This window comes from Lepus europaeus, chromosome 3 (assembly GCF_033115175.1).
Source record: "Lepus europaeus isolate LE1 chromosome 3, mLepTim1.pri, whole genome shotgun sequence".
Taxonomy (NCBI): Eukaryota; Metazoa; Chordata; class Mammalia; order Lagomorpha; family Leporidae; genus Lepus; species Lepus europaeus.
The window spans coordinates 122,627,893-122,654,523 of NC_084829.1; the positions used below are offsets into that span (position 1 = coordinate 122,627,893).

General features: G+C 36.2%; 1 protein-coding gene across 3 annotated transcripts in view; it reads right to left on the reverse strand.

The window, feature by feature from the left end:
* TRDN (triadin) overlaps positions 1-26,631 on the reverse strand; it is a 147,116-nt gene that overhangs the window by 87,502 nt on the left and 32,983 nt on the right. For all 3 annotated transcript variants that reach the window (XM_062186708.1, XM_062186709.1, XM_062186710.1), the window contains exon 2: positions 7,804-8,013. In XM_062186708.1, the coding sequence (XP_062042692.1) occupies positions 7,804-8,013 (210 nt within the window). The remainder of the gene's footprint in view (positions 1-7,803; positions 8,014-26,631) is intronic.

Here is a 26,631-nt window from a genome sequence, read left to right on the forward strand (position 1 = left end):
TTTAGGCATAGTAGCCAAAAGGACCAGCTAGCTTATCACATTGAACAACAAATAAAGGATTTAGCGAAAAATTTAAATTGGAATAAGAAACATACAACATGTCAACCATTCTTGAATATTCAATACACATGAGAAGTGATAAAGTCTAAAAATGTGCATTTAGTGTCTCAGTCTTTCAGATGTCCTAAAATGTGTTAACAAATTAATGTATACCTACAAATACACACATCACTACAGGCACACAAAATATACCACATTGTAGATAGTGATATATATATATATATATGTATTTACATATCTATATATTTAAATTTGTACTTCCTGATTAAGTTTTGCCATTCCCTAAAAGATTTTACTCTGTTAAATTCATAACCTGACAAACAGTGCACCTGCTAAACTGGGCTAAGTGCCAAGAAATGAAAAAAAAAAAGTCAGGAATATTAATTTCCATGAGCAATAGCTAAAATGGCACACCTCATTAGAGAATCTATTTAAAAGGTGCATCAGGAGATGTCTGCAAGACTTTCATAAGAAATTGATGCTTCCTACCATCAGGTCTTTGCTGAATCTATTCTCAGATGACTGATATTATTTCTGGGTAATAAGATTCCAACTTAATGAGTGCTTCTTATGTGGTGGACATGCATGTTTCACAGAGGATTTCTTGGGTGACCACAAACAAAATTGTTTTGTGCAATGCTTGTGAAAATTACCACATATTCTTTGAAATTCTCTGGTATAACTGCATGATTTTCCCCACTATGGGTGTAGATGTTGACAAATTATGACCCTAGTTCTTAGGCAAGAAAAATTGATTTTCTAAAATGTGTTTCCATACATTTTGGCCCAGAGGAAGATCTTTTAGCATCCACTAATACCTTAGTTTGTAGCCATTTCTTTAAAAATTCTATTTGCATTTTTTTAGGTTTAGTAAGAAACATATATTCATAAGTAAAACAAAAGAACTGTGTAAGGAAGTTCAATCAAAGTTCCCAAATTCTAGTGATGAAAGGGTTTTAAATTATCAGTGCACTCCTATTTTCTGGAAGGGTGTCCTGGCCGAGTCTGCAACAAGGGACGAGACTTCTAACAGCCCTTGGTACATTAGCATCGTGTACCAAGAAGCCTAGTTGTTCTGCCCCTTCGAGATTTCTGATAGCATTTATCTTCTAATAGAGAACTAAAGGCAGTTCAGGTAGCATCATGGTGGTCATATATGTTGGTTTGTATTGTTATCCAACAGTAAATATTAACAGCACTCCATTTCATTCTCAAAAACAGCCTGTTTCAGATGTTAAATTACAGAGTTGTCTCTTGCAGTGGCTTGGTATGCTTCAAACTGGTAAAGTAGAACTACATTTTTAAGAATTCCTGTTCATGTATGTTTTCAGGTAACAACTCACAGGGAAATTTCTGTAAGCTTTGGAAGGTAAAAATTAAGAAATAATGGAACCAATCTTTATTCTCTGAATGTTAGGATAGGGCAGGTGCTTACTCTTAAACATCATGCTCATCATCACAAACCTACTAGTTGTCCTTGGTGTGTGACCACAGCTGGTAGTGTCCTTCAGCAACTCCAAATTCTGACCTGGTGTGGGTGTGTGTGTGGTTCTGTGACAAAGAGAACCAGTTCATTCTGCAGCTTAGCCTCGTCATCAAAATTTGAGGTGTTGAGCTACAAATGAGGATCCTGGTATGTGTTTGTCAGTTCCAGTTTGACCTTTGTCTTACCTATTATATATTTTTTTAAAGATTTATTTATTTAGGCCGGCGCCGCGGCTCAATAGGCTAATCCTCCGCCTGCAGCGCTGGCACAGCGGGTTCTAGTCCCGGTCGGGGCACCGGATTCTGTCCTGGTTGCTCCTCTTCCAGTCCAGCTCTCTGCTGTGGCCCGGGAGAGCAGTGGAGGATGGCCCAAGTGCCTGGGTCCTGCACCTGCATGGGAGACCAGGAGGAAGCACCTGGCTCCTGCCTTCGGATCAGCATGGTGCGCCGGCCGCAGCGGCCATTAGAGGTTGAACCAACGGTAAAGGAAAACCTTTCTCTCTGTCTCTCTATCTCACTGTCCACTCTGCCTGTCAAAAAAAAAAAAAAAAGTAAAAAAAAAAAAAGATTTATTTATTTATTTGAGAGGCATAGTTACAGAGAGGCAGAGGCAGGGAGACACACACACACACACACAGAGAATTATCTATTCTACATTCATTTGCCTTTCTCAACTTCCAGACAGTTGACTTTCAACTCATCCCCAGGCACGTGGCCACAGCCTTACCTAGACTGTTTAGTCAGCTGCCATGTGTTAATAAGCTGCCTATTACATCTTCTGTTCTTTATCATCCAGAATGGTCTGCTACTTTGATCAAATTATTGCAAATTCACCTTAATGTTGCTTGAATATTGTTTGGGTAAGGAATGAAGAGTAGATGAAATCTCTGTTCTAGTCTGTTTATTCAGTGTCCAAAAATATAAATTATTTGAGAAGAATCAAACAAAATTTGCAAAACAGAAGGCAAGAGGCTATTTGTCTTTCACAGCAAAGGAAATGTAAGTTCTTAGGCAAATTGTCTTCTAGATTATATTCCTGGAGCTGCAGAGTGAAACCACATTTTCTGAAAAAAGTCCAAAAAAAAAGTACATAAACAATAATTCTTCTGTTGTCAAAAGTTGACAATATATGTGTATATCAGATTAAATTTTGAAAATAAGCACTTATGAAGATTGCCCAGAATGGAATAATTCTTCTCAATATAGTATAGTATATATTAATAAAAATAAGTTTTATTTCTCTATTACCAATTTTTTTAGTGACTTCAAAGTGTTCCCCTAATTTTCTAATGTGTCAGAGAGTTATTTAAGACCCAATGACAAGCAGCTGCCTCCAGAATCACTTCCAGTATGTTTTCTTCCACTACTAGCCTTGTTTTTTAGATACTGGCAATTACATATTTCAGACTATTGTATAGTACAAAAGACTCATAATATCATTAATCTCCAGTAAAAATTTAATTATATCAATTAAAATTGACTTTAAAAATGTAAAAGTGTTATTTACTTTTGGGAACTTATTGAAGCAAATATTTTTTTTTCTGTGAAGAATCAAGATTTTAAAAAGTAAGTTATAATTTGCTAACTGAATAAAATGAATGAGAAGTTTAATATAAGTGATTAGGCCCATCAAACTAAAGATCGATGAAATACAGGTTTATTTTATGGTGTACTACATCCTTTAACTTATTTTTTTTTTATTTAGTTCTAGAAGTTGGTGTCGTAAATTTTAGTTAGCTAACACTATTTGAATTTCATATGTAAAGAATTTTAGTTTCCTTTAAAATTTCAGGCTTTGTGATTACTTTCTTATTTCTAATCCATTGGTGAATTTTTATCCTGCTAGATATGGCCCCATGGTACCAACAATCCTAACACATCTTGGTTTCTTTGTTTAAATTACAATATCTGTTTGTCAAGTGTCTTGTATGACATTTGCTAATTCTGAATATTTATCTAAAGATATATAACTTGGCAATATACTTTTCTGAAAATGAAACATGTGGGATACAGCCTTCAGAAAGGTCCCCAAATAATCTGTGGTTTCACAGCATTCTGTAGTCTCTTACAGTATTAAATAAATGGTGTAACCTAACAGATTTTTGCAGAAACGATAGTGAGGTATTTCCAAGTACAGATCCTAACAGCAATTTTGCTTCTTACTTCCTTTGTCTTGGATTACTCATTCTAGGAGAAGCCAGCTGCCATGTTGCGAGGGCACATCAGTATCAACTCATAATTGTGTGAGTGAGACAGCTTGCCAATAGATCACCACCCCTGTTAGTCTTTGAGACAGCCGTAGCCAATTTTTGTAACCTTAAGAGAGACTACAGCAGAGCCATCTAGCTAAGCAATTTCCAAATTCCTGATCCGAAGGCAATGTGTGAAGTAATAATCGTTTATAGTTATTTAAAGGTACTTAGTTCTAAAGTGATTTATTATGTACACATGTGGGAGTTCCTGGCCCCTGGCTTCAGCCTGGCCCAGACCTGGCTATTGTGGGCATTTGGGAAGTGGGTCAGTGGATGGAAAGTCTTTCATTCTCTTTCTTTCCCTCTTTCTGTTGCTCTGCCTTTCAGATAAAAGAATAATTTTTATAATGTGCATATAAAGGAGTCAAAGCATGGTGTAGTACACTCTTTTTATAAAGCCTAATAATATTTCACAAAAGCGAGGGTAGGTCTTAAAAATGAATAAGCCTTCTCAAGATAGAAAATTGAAGAATGAATCTCTACTCCTAGTGATATGGCTTGTGATAAACCAGGTTCTGTTCTAAGTACTTCAAATATATTGTCATACAACTCTCTTAATTCTACTACATAAGTATTATCATATTCCCTACTTCTTAGATGCTAAAACTGATGTGGAGAGATTAAATACTTTCCCCAGTGTCTCACTGCTAGCAAATAGTAGGTCTGGATTTAATACCAGGAAAATCAAATACCAGAGTTCACATTCTTGGTTATGCAACCATTTATCCCCTCAGTTTTCCTGGGACCTGGGCTAGGGATAGGGAGAATGGTATGAGCAGAAGCAGTAAGGAATGTCAATATGAGTTTTTCCAGGACCACAGGGAAAAGCAATTGTATTTATGGCTGGAAAACTAGGAGCATTTACGGAATTTCAAGATGAAATGTGAGGAGCTTAGACAAAGGCATGAATTTCATTCCAAGGAGTCTGTAGTACTTAGGAAATAGTAAATAGTTGATAAAATTTATTTTATGAAGATCTATTTAGATCACTATTAATGAGAAGAGAGAATGAGAGAGGTAAGAAATTGTATCTTCAAAAGAGGATGAAAGTAGAAAGTGTAGTAATGGAGGCGATTGTAATGAGAGGAAAGGTCGAATTTATGAGAGTTAGCAAGTAAAGAACATGAGGACTATTCAAGTACTGAAGACACTTAAAAATGACTTACAGGTTAGTTTTTTTCAGGTAATAGATAATTTACAAAAGAGGAGACCTCACAGAAAAGATGTGCTTAATTACCGAGAAAAGAAATGACGCAGTAGTAATACGGAGGCTACATTTTCCCCTAACAGATGAAATGCCAGTAACATAGTTGTTATCCATAGTACCTAATTACAGTGGTCCACGGAAGATCTACTCTGGATTACAAGAGTGTTTGATACTTAAGTAATCTAATCTGAAAATCTAATTGTAGGGAACTGTGAATTTTATTAAAAAAAGAACAAATATCTTTTAATGATAATTTCTGTAGTTAAAATTGTTAACTTTAAGAATATTGGATTTACATGCAATTTTAAAATATACATATCACATAAATGAAAGAATCATATTTTAGGGAGCGGGAGATGGGAGGGGTGCAGGTGGGAGGGAAGTTTGGGGGGGAAAGCCATTGTAATCCATAAACTGTACTTTGGAAAATTATATTTACTAAATAAAAGTTTAAAAAAATCATATTTTATGATCATGTTTCATTCCAAAATTTAAATAAATTAAATGCCAAAATAAGTAGGAAGAGATGAAATTTGTAGTCAAAGTAGGCTCATGGAATGAAATTTCCTAGAGCAAAATAACTTTTCTATTTAAAAATGCATCATAATTTTATAATATCAGCATTTCACCTCTATGTGTTTTGAGCCTACATTACTTGGTACACTAAAAGTATAGCCTATTTAGAGCAGACATATTTGGCTCTGGATAAACAGCTGTTCTGCTTTGCTTCACTGTCGTAGGACTTATCTCTACCTGTTAGTTGATGACCAGTATAGTATAATTGATCATACAGCTGGCAGAGGTGTCACAATTACACCTCCATGTTGATAAGCCCAAAGAGTAGTTTATGACTACATGATATTTATATTTATTTTAACATCTGTCACTGTTGCTTCACAGCACATATAGTGAGTACTTGCTGATTAATTATTGAGTGAGTATGTAGGGTATTACTGTGTTGTTAGAATTTAAGTTATACACTTTATATAATAATTTAGGTCTTATTGACTCTAGTCCTACTGGAGAAAGCAAATGAGAGGGGGGAGTTCATATTTAAAAATATGCATTAAGAGCTTAATGAGGCTGGCGCCATGGCTCACTTAGCTAATCCTCTGCCTGCAGTGTCAGCACCTGGGGTTCTAGTCCTGGTTGGGGCACCGGGTACTTATCCTGGTTGCTCCTCTTCCAGTCCAGCTCTCTGCTGTGGCCCAGGAGAGCAGTAGAGGATGGCCCAAGTGCTTGGATCGCTGCACCCGCTTTGGAGACTGGGAGGAAGTACCCAGCTCCTGGCTTCGGATCAGCGCAGCGCCGGCCATAGCAGCCATTAGGGGAGTGAACCAATGGAAGGAAAACCTCTCTCTCTCTCTCTCTCTCTCTCACTCTCTATAACTCTCTCTCTGTCTCTCTCTCTCACTGTCTAACTCTGCCTGGAAAAAAATTTTTTTTTAAAAAAAGAGCTTTATGAAATGAATTTGCTTATGGTAAAAAGTGATGAGTATACATTCATTCATCCATTTAATATTTCTTGAGCAACTGAATGAGTCCTCCTTGTAAGGATTCACAGTCAATAAAGGGTATCTGATGGGGAAACAGATAAATAGAAATTTAAAAACATTAAAAGTCTTTTTTTAATTAAACTTTTATTTAATGAATATAAATTTCCAAAGTACAGCTTATGGGTTACAATGGCTTCCCCCTCCCAAAACTTTCCTCCTACCCACAACCCTCCCCTTTCCCGCTCCCTCTCCCCTTCCTATCATATCATGATTCATTTTCAATTCTCTTTATATACAAAAGATCAGTTTAGTATATATTAGGTAACGATTTCAACAGTTTGCCCCCATATAGCAACACAAAGTGAAAAAAAAAATACTGTTTGAGTACTAGTTATAGCATTAAATAAGAGTGTATAGCACATTAAAGACAGAGATCCTACATAATATTTTTTTAAAAAATTAATTAATTTTCTATGCCATTTCCAATTTAACACCAGGTTTTTTTTTTTTACATTAAAAGTCTTTGAACAAAGAGACAACAATGTTCTCTGATTGAATGGGACATTTTGAAAATCTATCATCTCTAACATGTATGAGACAGTCTTCAAACAGTTCATGGCAATACATGTCTTACCAAAAAAATATGAACTTCAAATATCTTGGCACCAGAATAAGCACATTTTAATTCTGTTTTTCCACAAAGCTTCTGAAGCACCCTCATATTATTTCTATTTTACTCCAAATTTTTAAGGACGTATGCACTCAAGATATATTATCTCAATGCAGATAAGTACTAGGAAAATCCTTTAAACAATACCTTCAGGAACTCAAAATAGTATAGTTTCATAGGAGGAGCAAAAAACATATCTAGAAAGAAAGTTTGGGGCCAAATGACAGAGGGGCTTAAAAATATATTTTCCATGTCTTCAAAGTTTCTGTTTATTTTGTTTTATATTGCCAAACATAAACCTAAAAACAATGTTTATTATTGGTTGATAAAGTATCAGTTCTAAAACTAAATCTTCACTCAACTTTTAAAATTATTATTATTTTGAAACTATGATCTTGGGCCTTTGCTCAACTCTAAAAATATGGATGTCAATGTCATTTTTAAATAAATGAGGACAGAATGCCAAGAAAGAGAACAGAAGGAAAAGGGAATGAAGGATACTGACTTAAGGGACTTTCAGCATATCTATGGGGTGTTTTATTTCTCTCATTAAGATACGATGATGAGAAACAAAGCCATAACTGGAGAGAACATCTTTCTTCTCATTTGAAAGCTGAATTTTTTGGTTCTTACCTGAAAAGTTTTTGTAATCCACTAAATCAAACATAACAACGGCAACTGCTGACCACGTGATAATCAGAGCGATGACCAGGAGCCAGGCTGCAGGAGAGCTGAAGGTTGTCACGAGATCTTCTGTGACTGTCCTCTTCAGCACTTTTCCAGGGGATTTGGGCACAGATCCATTTTTGCTGTCTATTACAGTTGTGGTTGTAGATGCATTTCCTGGTGAAACATTCAAAAAATAAAATATAATTTCAAAGTTTAATTCAAATGCTGATGACAATAAAACACAGACTGCATGAGTTTTGTAAGCTATCTGTGTCATTTTCTATGGCAAAACACATCTCTTTATTGACAGGATCACACTTTCATGGTCACTACCACATTGTCTCCTCCTCAACATTCCTATTCCCTGAAACCCATATGCTCATCTAATCAACATTTCTCATCTGCTGACTTTCACATATGCTACCATCCAGGCCACAAACCTCATCACTGTCTTCAATTCATTTTTGCTTATCCCAACACTCCTGTATGTATTATCTTCCAGAGCAATGCATTTACAGTCAAGTTCTCTTTTAACACCTTTTCACCTACTTAAGTTCATATGCCAGTTCTGAAGGAAAGCAAAAATATCTTCAGAGAAACAATCAAAATAAGTGAAAAAATAAAGAAATGGATAAAATTCCTTTTGAATATTCTGGCTTAGCTACATAATTGACCATTGCACTGAGGTTATATACTTTCTGGAGAATTTCATAGAAGATCTAAGAGATTTATGGTGGAAAATCTTAATATAGCCAGTAAATTTCTTTTTTTAATTTCTGACTTTAAGAATTTGTACATTCATGAGAGGGAATTTTAAAGTAATCATAGATAGGCAGACATAAATATCATTTTTAATCTCACCACCACCCAGAACAACTACTGTTAACTCATTATTCTGTTTATATCATATTTTCTGTAATATTTTTGGTCTACATTCCTATAAAACTCCTCGTGATGGCATACTCCTTGTAGTGACAATTTTATATATATGTGAAACATACATAGGAAAACAAAATAATGCCATAATAAATATATATACATTTTTATTTATTTGTGATATGTCATAATCACATGCTTTTTTTAAGATGAGAACATATATTACACTTAGAGATTTTCAAGAAACCAAAAAAAAAAAAAAAATTCCATGACTCCCTGAATATCTTCTCCAATCAATTAATTTATCTTGCAACAGAGACAAAAGGAGCACATACTGGAGTTTCTTCAAGTAAGTACAGGCTGTTTTGCTCCGTTAGCAAAATTGTAGAGATGATCTATAGCAAATAAAGCTATTTTATTGTAATGTAATGCTTTAAAGTGGAGACCTAAAGTTAAACTTCCTTGTAGATGTGTAGACAGAATACTTATAGAATAAATCTAGTTCATAAGACAATTTTTAGGCATTGGGTAAAGAATTGAAAACACCATATGCAAAAATAAGTACTCTAGGCAATCAAAGCTTGCTGTTTTTCTTTCTTTACCTGTAAAACAGTGCTATCTTGCTCTTCAAAACTAGGGTAAATAATATAAAATTCTTAGACTACTCTGAGAAAAGAAAGTCAAATGCACTCACAAATAGTTACTAGAAGGTAATAACAGCAAAGCCTAACTAATGCACTGATTTAGATTTAGATTACAATGGCAAATCTAGGCCCATATTTTCAAAATATTAAAAAAGTTGATGACAGATATCAATAATAATAAAATGTTTTAATTAGGTTTAAAAATGACTTCAGAACAAATCTTTTCAGAAAAAAACTACAGAAATTCATATCAAAAGTTCATGAACTCAATTTACTTAAAATAGTAATAAGATAGAAAAAAATAATTTAAAAACGTTTTCACATTCTGTACCTAAGTTGGTGCTTGAAGAAGGAAAATTAGAAAGAACTCATATCATATCCTTTCATTGTTTTTTGTGCCAAATTCCCATCACTGCTAATGGTAGTTCTGAAGATGGATGAATGACAGGAGTGCTCTGAAATGCGATTTAAAACCCAAGTGGGGCTACAAGTGAATCAAGCCTTTGGAATAATGATTTGCTGGTCAGTAAATGAACTGTAAGTGTTTAGGAGTGGCCCACCTGTAAATTGGTATGCTGCTAATCTCCAGTTTTATAACCTCTGAAAAGCTTCCTATTACCGCTAAGTAGCGAACACCTGAAGAATTGCTTTTGCACTTCAGATTCTCTCTGCTGGGTTCTGCATTAAAGAGCATTTCCAAAGGCCGCATCACGCATATCTGCTTGGTATCTTGAAGGGAAGGAGTGAGTTTATTATCTGATACAAATTCATTGAATCCTGGTCACATTTTGAAAAGGCATAACATTTTTAAAGAATATGAATTTTTATATTTATATTTTTTGTTTTGATCAAAAAAGGAGAAACTGTATAAAATCAGGATGTAATATAACTCAAAATTAAAGTGTGAGTTTTGTGGGTTTTTAATAACTGACATGCTAAAATACCAAATTTAGATTCACTTTAAAATTCTGCTAGGACACTTATGGTATAATATTAAAATAGATCAAAACAATGAAATTAATACTGATTTTTTCCATTTTTTTTACTTCTTATCCCAAAAATTTCCACTTAAAATCGAGATTCAAATGTAGTGAAAGTATAACCTGGATACAACGATTAAATCATAACAATTTGAAAGTAATCTGAAGGTTATCCTGTTTAAAGAAAATTATATGTTGTCTCTGTTATGAAACGCACCACGTTGTACCTTTCATTTTCCATTCAAATTTAATGCAGAAGCCACAGAGTCAAGAGGAATAAAACTAAGGGGAAAAATAAATTGTTTTCTCTGACTGCTGGTCAAAATAAATGCAAAGAACAGAGTGTGTAATCTGAGATTATTTAATGTTTGAGAAGCACTTTACAGACGACAAGAGCCACTTACTGAGACTGTAGGAAAAATAAGAAGTAAATATTCCTGAGAAATTTGACCGGGGCTGTGCTCCCTGAAAGCTGACATCTCAGAATTTGAGTAGAGAATCTGGAATAGTGACAGTACTTGCCTTGCCTACTTCTGAATTCTATTCCTTTTGATTTCATACAAATTATTTTGATTGCAGACAGAATCAAGTTCAAAAGAAGCAGAGATCTGACTGAGTACCCATGTGACTGTGCCCTGTAAAGTAAAACAAAGGGTTCCTTCTGGAACTGTTCCAAAGACTGGCCTTGCAGTGAGCTTTTACACGGAGAATAAACATAAGTCTTCTGATAGAAGTCACTTAACCCCATCACACCTTATTGATCAGATGAAGAAACCGCCAAGAGCATTTGCCTACTGTTATTCCCATAGGACACTGGCAATACACTCTCTTCCAGGATGCTCAAAGATGACACATATATATATATATATATATATATATATATATATATATATTTTGGACAGGCAGAATGCACAGTGAGATAGAGAGAAAGAGAGAGGGAGAGAGAGAGAGAGAGAGAGAGAGAGAGAGAGAGAGAAAGGTCTTCCTTTTGCCACTGGTTCACCCTCCAGTGGCCGCCACAGCTGGAGCGCTGTGGCCGGCGCACCGCGCTGATCCGATGGTAGGAGCCAGGTGCTTCTCCTGGTCTCCCATGGGGTGCAGGGCCCAAGGACTTGGGCCATCCTCCACTGCACTCCCTGGCCATAGAAGAGAGCTGGCCTGGAAGAGGGGCAACTGGGACAGAATCCAGCACCCCGACTGGGACTAGAACCTGGTGTGCCAGCGCTGCAAGGCGGAGGATTAGCCTATTGAGCCATGGCGCCGGCCAACACCTATATTTTAGAATTCTATAAATAAAATTTTGCATCCTCACTATGAGAAAGCTTAATTATGAATTATGAATTCAAGTATGTGATGTGGTTTGTGTCATACTCTCACACTGTAACTCCTTTCAAGAATTAGAGAGCAGGGCTGGGCATTGTGTTATGCAGGTTAATCCACTCCTTGCCATACCAGTTTCTCATTTTGGGGTGCCATTTCAAGTCTCAGCTACCCTGCTTCTGATCTATCTTCCTTTTGAATGCACCTGGGAAGCAGAAGGTGGCAACCAGAGTACTTGTGTTTCTGCAACCTGAGGGAGACCAAGATGGAGTTCCTGTCTCTTGACTTCAGCCTGACCCAGGTTTGGCTTTTGCAGCCATTTGTAAAGTCATCCAGCAGATTAAAGATATCTCTCTGTTTCTTTCTTTGTCACTTTGCCTTTCAAATAAATAAAATAGGGGCCATCTCTGTGGCACAGCGTGTTAAGCCACTATCTGCAACACTGGCATCCCATATAAGCAATGGTTCCATTCTTGGCTGTTCCACTTCAGATCCAGCATCAGATGATGGCAGAAATACTTGGACCTCTGCCATCCATAGTGGAGACCTGGATGGAGTTCCAGGTTCCTAGTTGCAGCCTGGCTCAGCCCTGAGAGTTGTGGATGTTTGGGGAGTGACCCAACAGATGAAAGATCTCTTCTCTCTGTCTCTGTTGCTGTGATTTTCTAACAAATAAATATTTAATAAATAAATAAAATAAGACTTTAAAAACAAGATTTAGAGGGAAAGGAAAGTATATAGTAATAGCATTCTATATGTCACTCTCAATTAACATTAACAGCCAAATTTGCAATCACGTTTAAGAAGCATCCCTACTGTATTATTTCTGTGTATGTTCTAAAACCATACATGTAAACAAGAAACTTGTAACATTGCATTGAAAAGATTAGATCTTTTCTGGAGGCAGGCTGTAAATGCCTATGGTTAATTCCTGGGCATAGGAATGGATCTTTATTCCAAGTCTTACCATTTGGAACATTTCCTTTTTCACATGACTGTGAAGGGGTGAGACAATTAGAATCATATAGAATCATCCACATTTGTGTGTGTGTGTGTGTGTATGTGTGAGATGAGGTTGTTTAGATGTGAGTTGGGTCTGCAGGAACCCAATAGTCCATCACTTAAAGAATCAGTTGAAAGATGGAGACAGCCAGGGTACCTACACCATTGTTTTGGTACCCATGGTGCCAGCTGTGCTTAGAATTTAACGTGTCTCCGGACTTTCCACTTACATGAAGATACAGACCAGTTTTATTTCATCATGTTTTTGTTACGCCTGCGATAAGTTCTGATGCTCTTGCCCTGCCAAGGATATAGTCATTGTCCTTCATTTGGTTGTGTTATGAGCAGTGCAATTGGTTAACACAATCTGAATGCCGGTATCTTCTGTTTAAACTATTTTTATTTTTGAAAGAAAATCCTGGATATCATCCTTGTTTTTTGAGTAGTTAAGCTGTCATCATTTTAAGAGAAAATAAAGTCCTTCAGAGTTAGCAAATCAATTTACATTATAGAGCTCTTTCTGGGAAGAGCTCACCTGTTCTGTGTGGGTTCGAAGCAGGATTTCCCCTGCGCCTGGCAGTAGACCCTCACTGTTATGGTCTCAATGTCTACATCCTGCCGGGATACATAGCAATAGCCTCACTCCCAAAGTGATGGTATGAGGAGATACAGCCTTTGCAGGGTGATTAAGTCATGAAGACAGAGCCCTTAGCAATGGGATTAATGCTCTAATAAAAGAGACTTGAGGGAGACACCTTGTCCTTTCTGCCAGGTGAGATTAGACTGCAAAAACTGTCTATGAGGAAGTGAGCCCTTATTTAAGAGAATCTGTTCTGATCTTGAACTTCCTAGTTTCTGGAAATGTGATAAATACATTTCTGCTGTTTATAAGCCACCTTGTTTTTGGTATTTTATTATAGAAGCCCAAATGTTAGAAGGTACTTGTTGGGGCCAGCATGTGGTGCAGTGGGGTAAAGCCCCAGCTTACAGCATCAGCATCCCATATGGGATGCTGCTCCTCTTCCAATCCAGCTCTCTACTATGGCCTGGGAAATCAGTAGAAGATGGCTCAAGTCCTTGGGCCCCTGCACCCGCATGGGAGACACAGAAGAGCTTCTTGGCTTCTGGCTTCAGATCAGCTCAGCTCTGGCCATTGTGGTCAATTGGGGAGTGAACCAGAGGAATAGAAGGCTTCTTTCTTTCTTTGGTTCTATCTTTCTCTGTAACTGTCTTTCAAATAAATAAAAAATAATTCTTAAAAATAAGAAGGTACTTGTGATCTGCCAGCCCACTTTTCAGTAGCCCTGACCACAAAGTGACAGATATCTCGTCTTGTTTTGGCTTCTGTGATCCCATGTCCCTTTACCTTTTGCATTTAACATTTTCAATGAGTCAGTTACTCATCATTCAGCATACTAATTTTCTCTACAAATAGTAAGCTGAATGTAATTGCAAAAAGTAATGATAAGTACATAGCTAGAGCTTATTTTGAACCAAAGATATCAACTCCTTAACAGTATTTCCTTGATCATTGATTAATACAATGATATCGGTAAATCATTTGTTCTTCTTTTACGTGGCTCTAGATTAGGAGAAATTCGTTTATCCTTTCATAGGGCATATAGGGCAGTACATTTTACATAGTAAGATCCTAGTAAATGCTTACTAAATATGAAAAATCATTAGTGTTGCTATACAGAATAAGCTAAAAAAATTACCATGGTAAATAGTCTCCATATTTCTGCATAGAAGGGCTGGTGTTGTGGCATAACAGGTAAAGCCACTGCTTGCAATGCAGGTATCCCATATGGTTGCTAGTTCATGTCCCAGCTTATGACACTGCTCCCTGCTATTGGCCTAGGAAAAGCAGTGGAGGATGGCCCAAGTGCTTGAGGCCCTGTCACCCACGTGGGAGACCTGGATGAAACTCCTGGCTCCTGGCTTTGACCTGGCCAGCTCTGGCTGTTAGGGCTATCCAGGGGAGTGAACCAGTGGATGGAAGATCTCTCTCTCTCCCTATCTCTCTCTCTCTCTCTCTCTCTCAGTGTCTCCCACTCTCTGTGCCACTCTGACTTTCAAAGTAAATTAATAAATCTTTAAAAAAAATTCTGCATAGAAGAGGTTGTGAAGTACATAATGACTTCTTTTTTTTTTTTTAAGATTTATTTATTTACTTGAAAGACAGGGTTACACAGAGAGAGAAGAGAGGTAGAGAGAGATCTTCCATCTACTCCTCAACTGGCCACAACAGCTGGAGCTGAGCCAATTCGAAGCCAGGAGCCAGGAGATTCTTCTGGGTCTCCCAGGTGGGTGGAGGGGCCCAAGGACTTGGGCCATCTTCTACTGCCTTCCAAGGCTATAACAGAGAGCTGAATCAGAAGTGGAGCAGCTGGGACTCGAACCGGCGCCCATATGGAATGCCGGCACTGCAGGCAGCGGTTTTACCCGCTACGCCACAGCACCGGCCCCTACATGACTTCTAATCAGAGAAATAAATGAAGGAAATATATTTTTAGGAAATTAGATAATGTTGCAATGGGTGATACATTACTGGTAGTAATAAAACCATATCAGCACAAGTCCATCTCATAATTGGAAAGTTCAGCTGTTGAAAATAAATAATTAAGACTACAACAGAGGAGGAAACTTGAAATACAAAATGTATGCTCTGTCTTTAAATCAAAGTATGTATTCACTAAGTTTCAATCTTTAAGCAGAGACACCCCTTTCTAATGAGGCAATTGGTTTAATATATCAGATATTATTAATTAAAACTCTTAAATCCCCAAAAGGACAATCAGACTGGGCAGAATAAACATACACAGAAGAGTTAAAAACACTGATGATCAATTCACAAATGTGTAAAGATTCACTGTCTTAGTCTGCTTGGCTGCCAAAGTAAAACACCACAGACTGGGAGGGTGCTAAGCAACAGAAATATTTTCTCAGAATTTTGGAGAGTGGCCTCTGAGATCAGAGTGCCAGTATGATGAGGTTCTGGTGAGATCTCTCTTCCTGGTTGGTAGAGGGCTACTCTGTCTGTATTCTTTCATGGTAGAGAGAAAAAAACTCCTTGGTTATCACTCATATGGACACTAATTTCACCCGGTGTACCCCAACTTCATGAATACATCTACACCTACTTAGATTCCCAAAAACCCTGTCTATACATACCTTCACATTTGCACATTGGGATTTAAACAATTTAGTCCATAACAAGTTAGTCCATACAAGTTAGTCCATAACATCCATTTTTCTCTTTGCATTTTTTGTAAAATTTGCTTTAAAGAAACTATTAACATATTTTAAGCTTAAAAGCATAACTATTTTAATAGAGCTTTATGTTTCATGTTAAAATAATAGAAAACATGACAAAGATACCTCTATCACTATGGTATGCCCAAATGGCCAAAATCAAAATATCAGAGAACACTATTTAGAGTTAGATAGCTTAGGAATGGAAATTAATCAATAAGACCCATGAGATGACCCTTCTGTGACAACTATTTTGAAAGGTTCAGTTAAGTTCATCTTAGAAAATTATCCATCCTTGTGTTGTGTAGGCAATGTCTGTAAGGCTTAGTTAAGTTTCTACACCTACCCTCACATTGTTTCTCTGCAAGATGTCTTGCAGTCAATAATACACACAACCCATTCAGGCTAACCAGCCAGTGCCAGCTTATGCAATGTGGCTCCTGAACCACTTTCTGAAGACCACAAACTAAATTATAATCAAATTCCTTTCTAAATGACACTATCTCTAATGACAGTTGACAATCACCATGACAAACTGTGAAAGAGACCTTAAAAAGACAAAAAGAAAGTCACTTCCTGATTATGACAAGTATACCACCTCTTTCCCAGAAAAGCCTTTATGTTCCTCCCACTTACAAGCATATTCCCTCTCCACTCATTTCCATATCTATGAATCCCAACAGTTTGAGAAGTTGTTTTACAAGCTGGGTTGCTGCGCATCCATTCTTTGGCCAAGGAATAAAACTTGCATTGTCGATGATCAGCTATGGTTTTATGATTTTCAGGATATAGCAGGGAGAAAGGGCCTGAGTGTGGGGTCACTCCCCACATTAAGGGGAACCCAAAAGTGAGACACACACCTCACAAATTCAGGAAGTCCCATGCAAGTCCATAAGCTTCTGGGGCTTGTGTGTCATTGTTAGTTAGAAATTTGCAGTTTGGAATTTAAAAGAAAATCTTCCAAATTCTATGGATTCAATTTTAAGGAAATAGTAGTAAGCTCTGGTTCTCAGCAAATATCATTTGAATAACATATTGTATTCATGAATATATTCAGTTCTTTTGAAGAAATATTTTTCTTATATTTTGTGTTGGGTTGACGAATAACCCCCTACCAGCGAGGGAGGGGGACCAAATTTATACAAATGAAACATTTTACCTTGCCTCAGCAGTCATCCTACTAAACTGTCCCATTGAATTGTAAACGCACTGAAATAGAAAAGCCTTGAGTAACGGCATGCTATTTCAGTTTGAAAAAACAAAACACAAGTATAAACTAAACTGAATGCTTCAAAATTATTACTTTTTCATGATTTGTTGACTCCACTGTGTATTTTTTTAACTTTCTCTTTCCCCAAGACAGTTTCATGGAAATCAACTGCTCCTTAAGAATTAATCATCTTATGCTGCTTTTAGTGCACATGGAATCATAACCCTACCATTGAAGTGTCACAATAATTTTTAGTTTACTTCCAAGAAGAGAGTACAACAGCCACAACACATTCACACTATTTTCATGAAACTTAATATATTCAGTAGTAATAATAAGGATTTCATGTAAAGGCTCTGCTTTACTATATTCATATAAAATAGTGAATTCTTCTCATTGTCATCAGCTGCTTTCAGGAAACTTAAGGAAATACAAGAACTAAGACCCAAATATATTTAAATGTTTGCTTCTTTGAGTGAGTCTTCAGGGAAACGACATAAAATAGCCAGATTTCCTTTTTGATAAATTTAAGTATGAACAAAAGTAGACCTGTGTTTTCTGTTTATAAGGAAATGTCCCTTCATTTGTTGAGAAAGTATGGATAAATAAATAATTTAATATTTTCTAATTGTACATGGATATTTAAGAATATTTTAGAGTATATAACAATTAAAAAGGTATATGAATACCTTTATTGAGTAGTTAGAGCTTCTAAAATAAAAATTATAATAAATTATACCTATTTTCATGTGTCTTTCATTATCAGCAAGACAAATTTGATTGTTAGTAATATGATGCTTTTAATACTTAGAATTAATTTTGTAATTGCACTGAAAACAGATCCATAGACTTCACTAAATCTTTAATGGGGTAAAATATTTAATAATTACTTGAAAAAATATACAATCAGAACTGGACATCATTCATTGTGACAGGAAATTGTCATTTTTGTTGTTTAAGTTACAGAACACAAATCTTCTCTAAACTATTTGAAAGACAGAACAGATCAGAATAGTCTAGCCCAAAACTTCATCTCTCTAGCTTAATTCCACATATCTCATGAAGAAAATACAGATTAAGGAAACACAGCCTAAATTTTAGACATATCCTATGTGTGTATGTTTATAATCATTTCCTCTACCTGAGAAAAACAGCAGTTGCCTATGCCTTTCAAAAGACTCCTAAATAAGCTTGAAGTTGCTATAGATATTTCTGAAAAGATCATCAAGGTATTCCCTCTTGTATTTCAAAATATAGTTAGTAAATACAAATAATACTTTACACAAAACCTTTCTCCTAAGGAATTCACAAAGTGTTAGAAAGAGGAAGATAAAACTGCACACATGGAGAGTCAGTTGGGGATAAGCATTCTATTCCTCTTTGATAGATGGGAACTGAAATAGAAGAGTTGAATAGAATCAGTATTCTAAAATTGATGCATTATCAGTTTTCAAAGAAATTGTGTATTGCTTAGTATCCAATACTTTCATCTCTTCTTGGTCCAAATAGACCTAAAGTTAGTCTTGATTTTTATGTGAGGAAGAACTGTTACTTGGTAACAACTTAAAAAAAAAAAGGGAGGGGGGTTCTTTTTTTTTTTTTTTTTTTTTTCCAAGCAGAGTGGACAATAGAGGGAGACAGAGAGAAAGGTCTTCCTTTTTGCTGTTGGTTCACCCTCCAATGGCCGCTGCGGTAGGTGCGCTGCGGCCAGCGCACCACGCTGTTCCGATGGCAGGAGCCAGGTGCTTATCCTGGTCTCCCATGCGGGTGCAGGGCCCAAGGACTTGGGCCATCCTCCACTGCCTTCCCTGGCCACAGCAGAGAGCTGGCCTGGAAGAGGGGCAACCGGGACAGGATCGGTGCCCCGACCGGGACTAGAACCCGGTGTGCCGGCGCCGCAAGGCGGAGGATTAGCCTACTGAGCCGCAGCGCCAGCCAAGAGGGGGTTCTTTTTTCCTCTGGGCAATTACAGTTCTGATTCAAAATAATTCTTAAAATAAAAAAATATAAACACAATGATGAATGATTGAACTTTTTCCCATCTGGCCCCTTTACACCACTTAACATTTCAATTTTTCCGACATGGAGAGCAGTCATATTATCGAGTATTCTAGAAGTAAAATTATATCCTTACTATATCAAAGAGTAGGAAGAAATGAAAAACAGGCCTTTATCTTCTACGAACCTACCAGATGTTCACAGACAGATGGACTCAACTTGTCATTACTACAAGAGACTCAGAGAGAGTGCACTTTCCTCAGTATCAGCCCAGGGTTGACTCCAAGCACTGGGACTGTCAGTTTTATATGGAATAATAAAATTCTCCATCATTTCATTTCAAATAGCTTATCTGAATAGTATTTTACTAGTGGAAAAATTACAAACCCCTTTTCTGACATTTAATCCACTCAGAGCGGTTATTTCTATGGAGTGAGCATTTTGATAAGCTTTATCTGACTAAGTTTATTCAAGCATTACAACTGCATTAGTAACACCATGGCACAGCTGATCGAGTAAAATAAGCTTTATAAAACCATGATTGCCTTATAGCATGTGTTTTTAGAAGGTACTAGCAGCCTTCCCTTAGGTAACATAGCTCTAGGGTTACACTCTGAAAGATGTTTGCCATCCAATGTTTGTGTGAATCTTAGAAGGGAAGAGAAGTGGGAAGCAGTATAGCAATCATTTTCTTGCATAACAATCACTTTCTTTTTAATTTTGTAACAAAAGAGAAACACATTAAATATTCATATTTGACTAACAAATATGTGGGTTCAAAGATAGTGTCAGTTCTTTTCCACATTTTACTTCTGGTTAAATGTGCCTCCTTTAAAGGACCTCACAGAAAGTAAAATGAGCCAGAGCATAACAAGTTTTGCTAAGGCAGTGTTCATGAGGAAACCATATGATTAATAACATAGTCCCCAGACTGATCATAATTATATTGCTTTAGGCTTCTATAGCATCCTCACTCTAGGGAAATTAAAAATCACCACACAAAATAGACTTTTTGGGCATATATATGACTTCCTGGAATCTGTTATTTCAGAAGATACAGTGATATAAAAAGAGCACTTAGGTAATAAAGGAAGGACATTATAGAATTCACCCAAGCTTAGCCATGACTCAAAGTTGATAAGTCATTAGACAAAAAATTAAATAATATATTTCTTTGTCAAGGCTGCCATTGACAGAGTTTTCCTTTGCTTAGCCAAACTTTAGTCAAGCGTGTGAATACTATTAGACCTATCTGTTCCATTCCTTTGAAAATCCAGTTTTGACAAAAGAACTCATACTAAGTCAGTTTAGCAGACACTCACATCCTTAATATCTGATTATTCTCAGCATCCAGTGAAGTTTCCTACCCTTCATAGTCCAGCAGGTGATCTCTTATCCCTTTGGTCTGTCTTGAGCAATAAATCTAATTCAGTTAGTTAACCAGAATTTCCCTTATCTTTGATGTTTCCTCTTAATAAATTCATGCACTAACCCAAACTGCTTCTTGGTTGTAAATTTCCACTTGTCCGTGTTGTATTTGGAATTAAGCCCAAAATCTCTCCCCCATGGCAAGACCCCATTGCAAGTTGTCTATATATATGGCAACTGTCCAAACTAAAGTCTTTGGCTTTTATTCAACATTTTTTTTCTTAATATTAAAAAAACACCATTAGCAGGGTGACTTACCCAACAGAAATTATTGTCTCACAGTTTCACAGCCAGAAATTTGAAATGGAGATGTTGATAACATTGGTTCCTTCTGAGGACTATGAGGGAGGAGATCTGTTCTAGGCCTATCTCCTTTGATTTATAGATGATTGTTTTCGTGTTCAAAGGCATTCTTCCTGCAGACTTCTCCCTTTCAAAAAATCCTCTTTTTTAAACTTAATGGTGATATCGGATTAGGTCACCCCTAAATGGCTTCTTAGAAGTAATTACTTAAAAGTAATTACTTCTAAGAAGATCCTATCTCCAAATAATGTCACAGTCTGAATTCTTGGTGGTCAGGGCTTCAGCGATAAATTTCAAGGCTATACAATTCAACCCCATAACGAATATCATCTGGTCTCTTCACTATACCATAAAATCATCTTTTAAAAGATTAAGTTAAATTTATTCCAAGGCATTACTATGAATGATTTATGTTAAAATGAACCTTTGACTCCATTAAATTGTAGGAGAAATTTGTGACATTCTTCTTGAATTCCAAAGGTACCTAAAAATGGTGAAACCATTCAAAGGATGACTCCTAGTAGTAAGTAGACTGGTTAGATAAAACAGCATTTGTGGATGTATAAATATGTATATTTTAAAATATGTAAGTACATGCATGGATATACATACACAACAGAATATAAGAGTGATACATACAATACCAACATATTTTAATGAAAATATAAGGTGCAAAATTCATAGAAACCACACCTGGATCAGATATTTACCACAGGCATTTCCTTATTCATTCTTTCAGTAAATTGAACTATTAGATACTTTAACCAGATAATTAACATTCAGATAATCATATTTTTATATTTTATGAATTTTTACATATAAATACCAATTTTCATTTATGCTAAATGGATTAATCTTTGTGATTATTATACTTTCACCAAAAGTTTTATAATAGGTTGCAAGCATTTGTGATTTAATTATGTCACTTAAAAACCCTTACTAAAATAGCTACAAATAAATTATCTGGGGCCTGGCATTGTTGTATAGCAGGTAAAACCACCACCTACGATACCAGCATTCCATACGGGCATCTGTTCATGTACTAACTACTCCATTATTGATCCAGTTCCCTGCTAATGGCCTAGAAAAAGCAGCAGAAGATGGTTCAAGTGCTTGGGCCCCTGCCACAGACTATGGAGTTCCTGGCTCTCAGCTTAGGCCTGGTTGAGCCACCTGGATAGTGAACCAGCAGATGTAAGATCTCTCTTTCTCCCTTTCTCCTCTCTCTCTCTCTCTCTCTCTGTCTGCCTCCCTCTCTGTTTTGGTAACTCTGAGTTTAAAATAAAATAAATATATCTTAAAAAAACAAATAAAACATTTGTCAAAAGGTACTCACTACCTTCAACTGATTCCAGAAATAAAAAAATCCTAATGATTAAAAATTGTTTGAAGTATGAATAATATGACATAGTGCAAAATCTTGGCTGTAATATCTGTTAATTGATCCTGAGAAAATTTGTTCAGCAAAATCTACTATCATCAGCAACTGTAACACAGAGATTATTTTATATCATTAAATGATTGAAAAGTTACAGTGTGAAGTGCTAAAAAATAGATATTAATATGTATTTTAATTTTATTTTGGTAGCCTGTATTTAGTATTAAAAAGTGAAACTCAGTCAATGTATCAATCAATCTTGAGGTATTCTAACAACCAGTCATAACTCTAGGATATGGTTCCAATCTACAGCTTGCCTTTGTGATGCATAAACAGTACTAAATTACACTAATTCCTTACTCATAAAATTACCATAATTCCTTACTCATAAAATAATAATTCTTGAATCTTTGGAATGAAATGTACTTTTTAACACAAAGCAACATTTTTAGGTGTCCTGCAAATTCTTTCTCCTGAAATTTAAACTGATAATAGTCTATAAAACTTAACTCTTAATTATGTAAAGCAGAACATTTTAATGAAATCATTTATTAATTTATTCCATTGTTCATTTGTACCTTTCATAGATCTTGTAAGGCTCATTATTCTAATAATGTCCCTAAGAAAAATGAAATTATTATTTTTCTTATGACACTCCCTATAGTCACATCCTCTACAGATTCTACGCCCTAAAGCAAGTTCCTTAAAAACGAGTGGGACAAAAACCAATTTCCCCGACACTGAAGCCTGATCAAAGACTGAATAGCTACAAAGTGGACTTTCCATAAAGAGATTTGCACGCCTATATGAGAAATTAAAAGTTACTCAAGTGTTTTTTTTTCTCACTTGCAGATGACTTTAGTTCTTTTGAAAGTAAAGAGTAATAAGTAAATCTTTATTTTTGAAAACCATTAAGAATGTGCCAGGGTTCAATAGCACAAATTTGGAGATGGAACAGGTATCTGGGATGTGGATCATGGTTTATTGGGGGTGACCTGAAGCTGTCACATTATGTATCCAAAAGCTAGTCAATCTCTACAGAGTAACTGCAAAGACTATCCCTCCCTTTCTATAGTGATGAAGGTCAACTGAGAGTGAAAGCACATAATATTTTCAAGGGAAACATGGTGCTCGGTAAGTGACATTAAAGAATTACAACATGCAGCAAAAATCCTGAGTGCAGGACAAACTATTCTGTAGGTGACACAAAACCAGCCTACAGCATAATCATCATCTCACCTTTGAGTCTACTTTAGCAAGATTGAACCCCAATGATTACAAAAAGCACAAAACAGTTTGAAGAATTATACTCACCAAGTCTTAGGCATTCCCAGCTCAGCCCTTCCAGCTACATACTCAGCAGACTTCAAAGCTCTGTGATTCCTGGGACACACTGTGTTTTCCCATTCATCCATGAATGTGGGTAGCCTGAAGCCTAAGTCCCCAATAAATTCCTTTGATTGTCCACATTGCTTTCTGGACTCATTTTTTTTTAGGAACACAGCCATACCCATCCCATTATCTTTTGTCTATTGACTATGTTTTCCTGCTACTGTAGCAGAATTGAGTAGTAGCAACATAGTCCACATTACCCACAAAATCTAAAATACTTACTAACTTGCCATTTACAAAATGAGTGTGCTAATGCCTGCTCTTTGAAGTTGAGAGAGGTGCAACACAGAAGGAATTTAAACTGTATATATTACATGATTTCAAAATTTGGAAATAATAATTTATGCTAATAAATCACAAACATTAATCAGACATAGAGAAAACATGGCACAGTAAAACTGAAACGGTACATAGAAGGTACATAGAAGGGACAGTGCTGAGTTTGAATACTGGCTTTGTTCTTTACTATCAACAGTACCTTCATATTCATCTATATAACTAAGATAATTAAAACTACCTTATGGGATGATCATAAGGAATGGTTTCAGTATTTAGCAAAGTTAGGCACAATTGCTAACAAATGTTAACTCCCTCTCCTTCTATTACCAAATTTTCTCACTTTTATTTATTAATTCATAGTAGTGACAAGTATTCTTCCATATAAATACGACTTTTAAAAATGTCTTTTTGGAGGAGAGGGAAATTACTTCAGTTCTGCCCATTCATTCTTTTTTGCTTTGTACATAGAATTCTGAAGTACTGAGATTAAACCAGTTTTTCATGTATATGATAATTGGGGTTATATAACCGAGAATGTAAACCCTGGAGGCTTAAAGGTTCATTTCTATGAATAGACTTTATATTGCAAAGTACACAACTGACGCTCAAGTCATTCAATACGACCAATATAATAAAGCCAAGAGATGTAAACAATTCAGAAATGTATTTCTCCAGCCAATGTTCAGAATTTATAATAGGGAAAATCATGCATTTTCTTTCATATAAAATGTAATATTTTAATATATTTACTACCAACTACCAAAGAAATCACAGTACTACCATTTTTGTTAATCCTTTCCACAATTTGATGCTATTCTTTATTCTAAACGGGCATTGAGTCCCAAAGGACTTTTCGTAAGGTCGTTTTTTGGAGCACAAACGTATTTCCAATTGTAATTAAAGAATGTTACGAAGGTTGGTTATGGTCTCAGTATGCCTATCAAAATCTTTTTAATTTTATGCAGCTGAATTGTTATACAATTAAAATTTTAGAGACCTTCACACTTCTAAATATGTTTACATAGTCTCTAAATAAGGAGCAGGCAGGAGCAAGTTGTAATCATCTCAAGCCTGGGTTCATTCAGGAAGCCTTGAAGATAAGCCTCCAGAATGAGTTAAATGTCTGCATGCTTCCAGAGCACTGTTTTTGTACGTTTATTCTAAACCTAGCACACTATATTGCAATCATCTGTTCATACTTCTGGATCTTTAAAAGATTCCTATATTTATATTTATATTTAGTGTTCAGCAAGGCAACTGACATTCAGTAAATATAGAATTTGTGGGGTGAAATGAATATTGAATGCTTTCTGGTGCTTTTAACGTAGTAGAAGCTCCAGTATTATGCACTGAGTAGAACACCTTTGTGTCCTTTGTGCCATCAGTTCCAGGGGCAAAATTTGTATCTGACTCTATGTCACTAGATCATCACAGAGCCTGGGGCCTTGCTTACAGGAACAAATAGGATTTCTCGCTCCCGCTAATCCCCTAGAGGACCTGCCAGTGGAACACCAGTGCATTCCAGGCTCTGCAATCAAATCTCCAAGAGGAGGGTATGAAGAAATGTGGTGTGCTCTTCTATGACTGACATTTGATTTGGAAGTGGGGAGAGGAAAGATTTAGCTTTAGACAATGACAAATGAGGTAAATTATTCAACAACAGAGTGAAGGGGTGGAGAATCCCACCCATGGGACTAAGGAGAGGAACAAGTCGCTCTGTTATGGGAAGATGATACTGTTTGGGATATAAGTTGGCTGGACAGAAGTGGTGATGACAGCTGTTTTCAAAGTTTCTGAGTCCTAAAGTTTTGTACCAGTAGACACATAGGGATGGGAAAAAAATCCTGAGTTTCATGTTCAAATACATTAACAACTCTGGTTGCAGAAGGTGGAAAAAGAAGGCAAAAGGAGAAGAGCATTGATGGTTAAAATTCACAGATCATTTTAAGAACTGTTGGCACATGTTCCTAAGTACAGGGTTAATTCTGTATCCTTTTTTATGTTCCACTTTTAAGCTCTAGAGTATAGGATTCTGTCTTAGTTCAGCACAATTGTATCTATTGAGTAGTATTATATGCACTTATGGTTGTTCATAAATTTTTAAAAAGATTAAAATAATTTATTATTTATATTGTACTTATCTGTTGAATAACTGAACTCAACTGAAAAGTTCAGAGTATGAAAACACTTTTTTCAAAATAAAAGAGGAGCAGGAGTTTGGCACAGCAGTTAAGTCACCATTTGGGTTGCCTGCAACCCGTATTGGAGTGTCTGCTTCAAGTATAACTACTGTGCCTTCCATCCAGCTGCCTGCTAATGCATACCCTGGGAAGCATAATTTGATGACTCCAGGACTTAGATCCCTGCCACTCATGTGGGAGAACAAACTGGGCTCCAGGCTCCTGGCTTCAGCCTGGCTCAACCCTGAATTTTGTGAGCATCAAAGGGAGTAAACCAGCATATGGAAGATCTCTCATTTTTCTTCATCTCTCCCTCGCTCCCTCTCTCTCTAACACCTCTATCATCTAACTCTCCCTCCCTCTCTCTCTCTGATTTTCAACAAAAGATGAAAATAAAATAGAAAATAAAAAGAAGTATATTTTGTTTCTATTTTATTTCTTATCTTTTCCTTCCTCCCTCCCCTAGAATTTGACATTTAATCTGTGTTGTTATAGAAGACTATACCAGGAAGGCTATTTGAAGTATTCCATAATTAAATACAAAGTG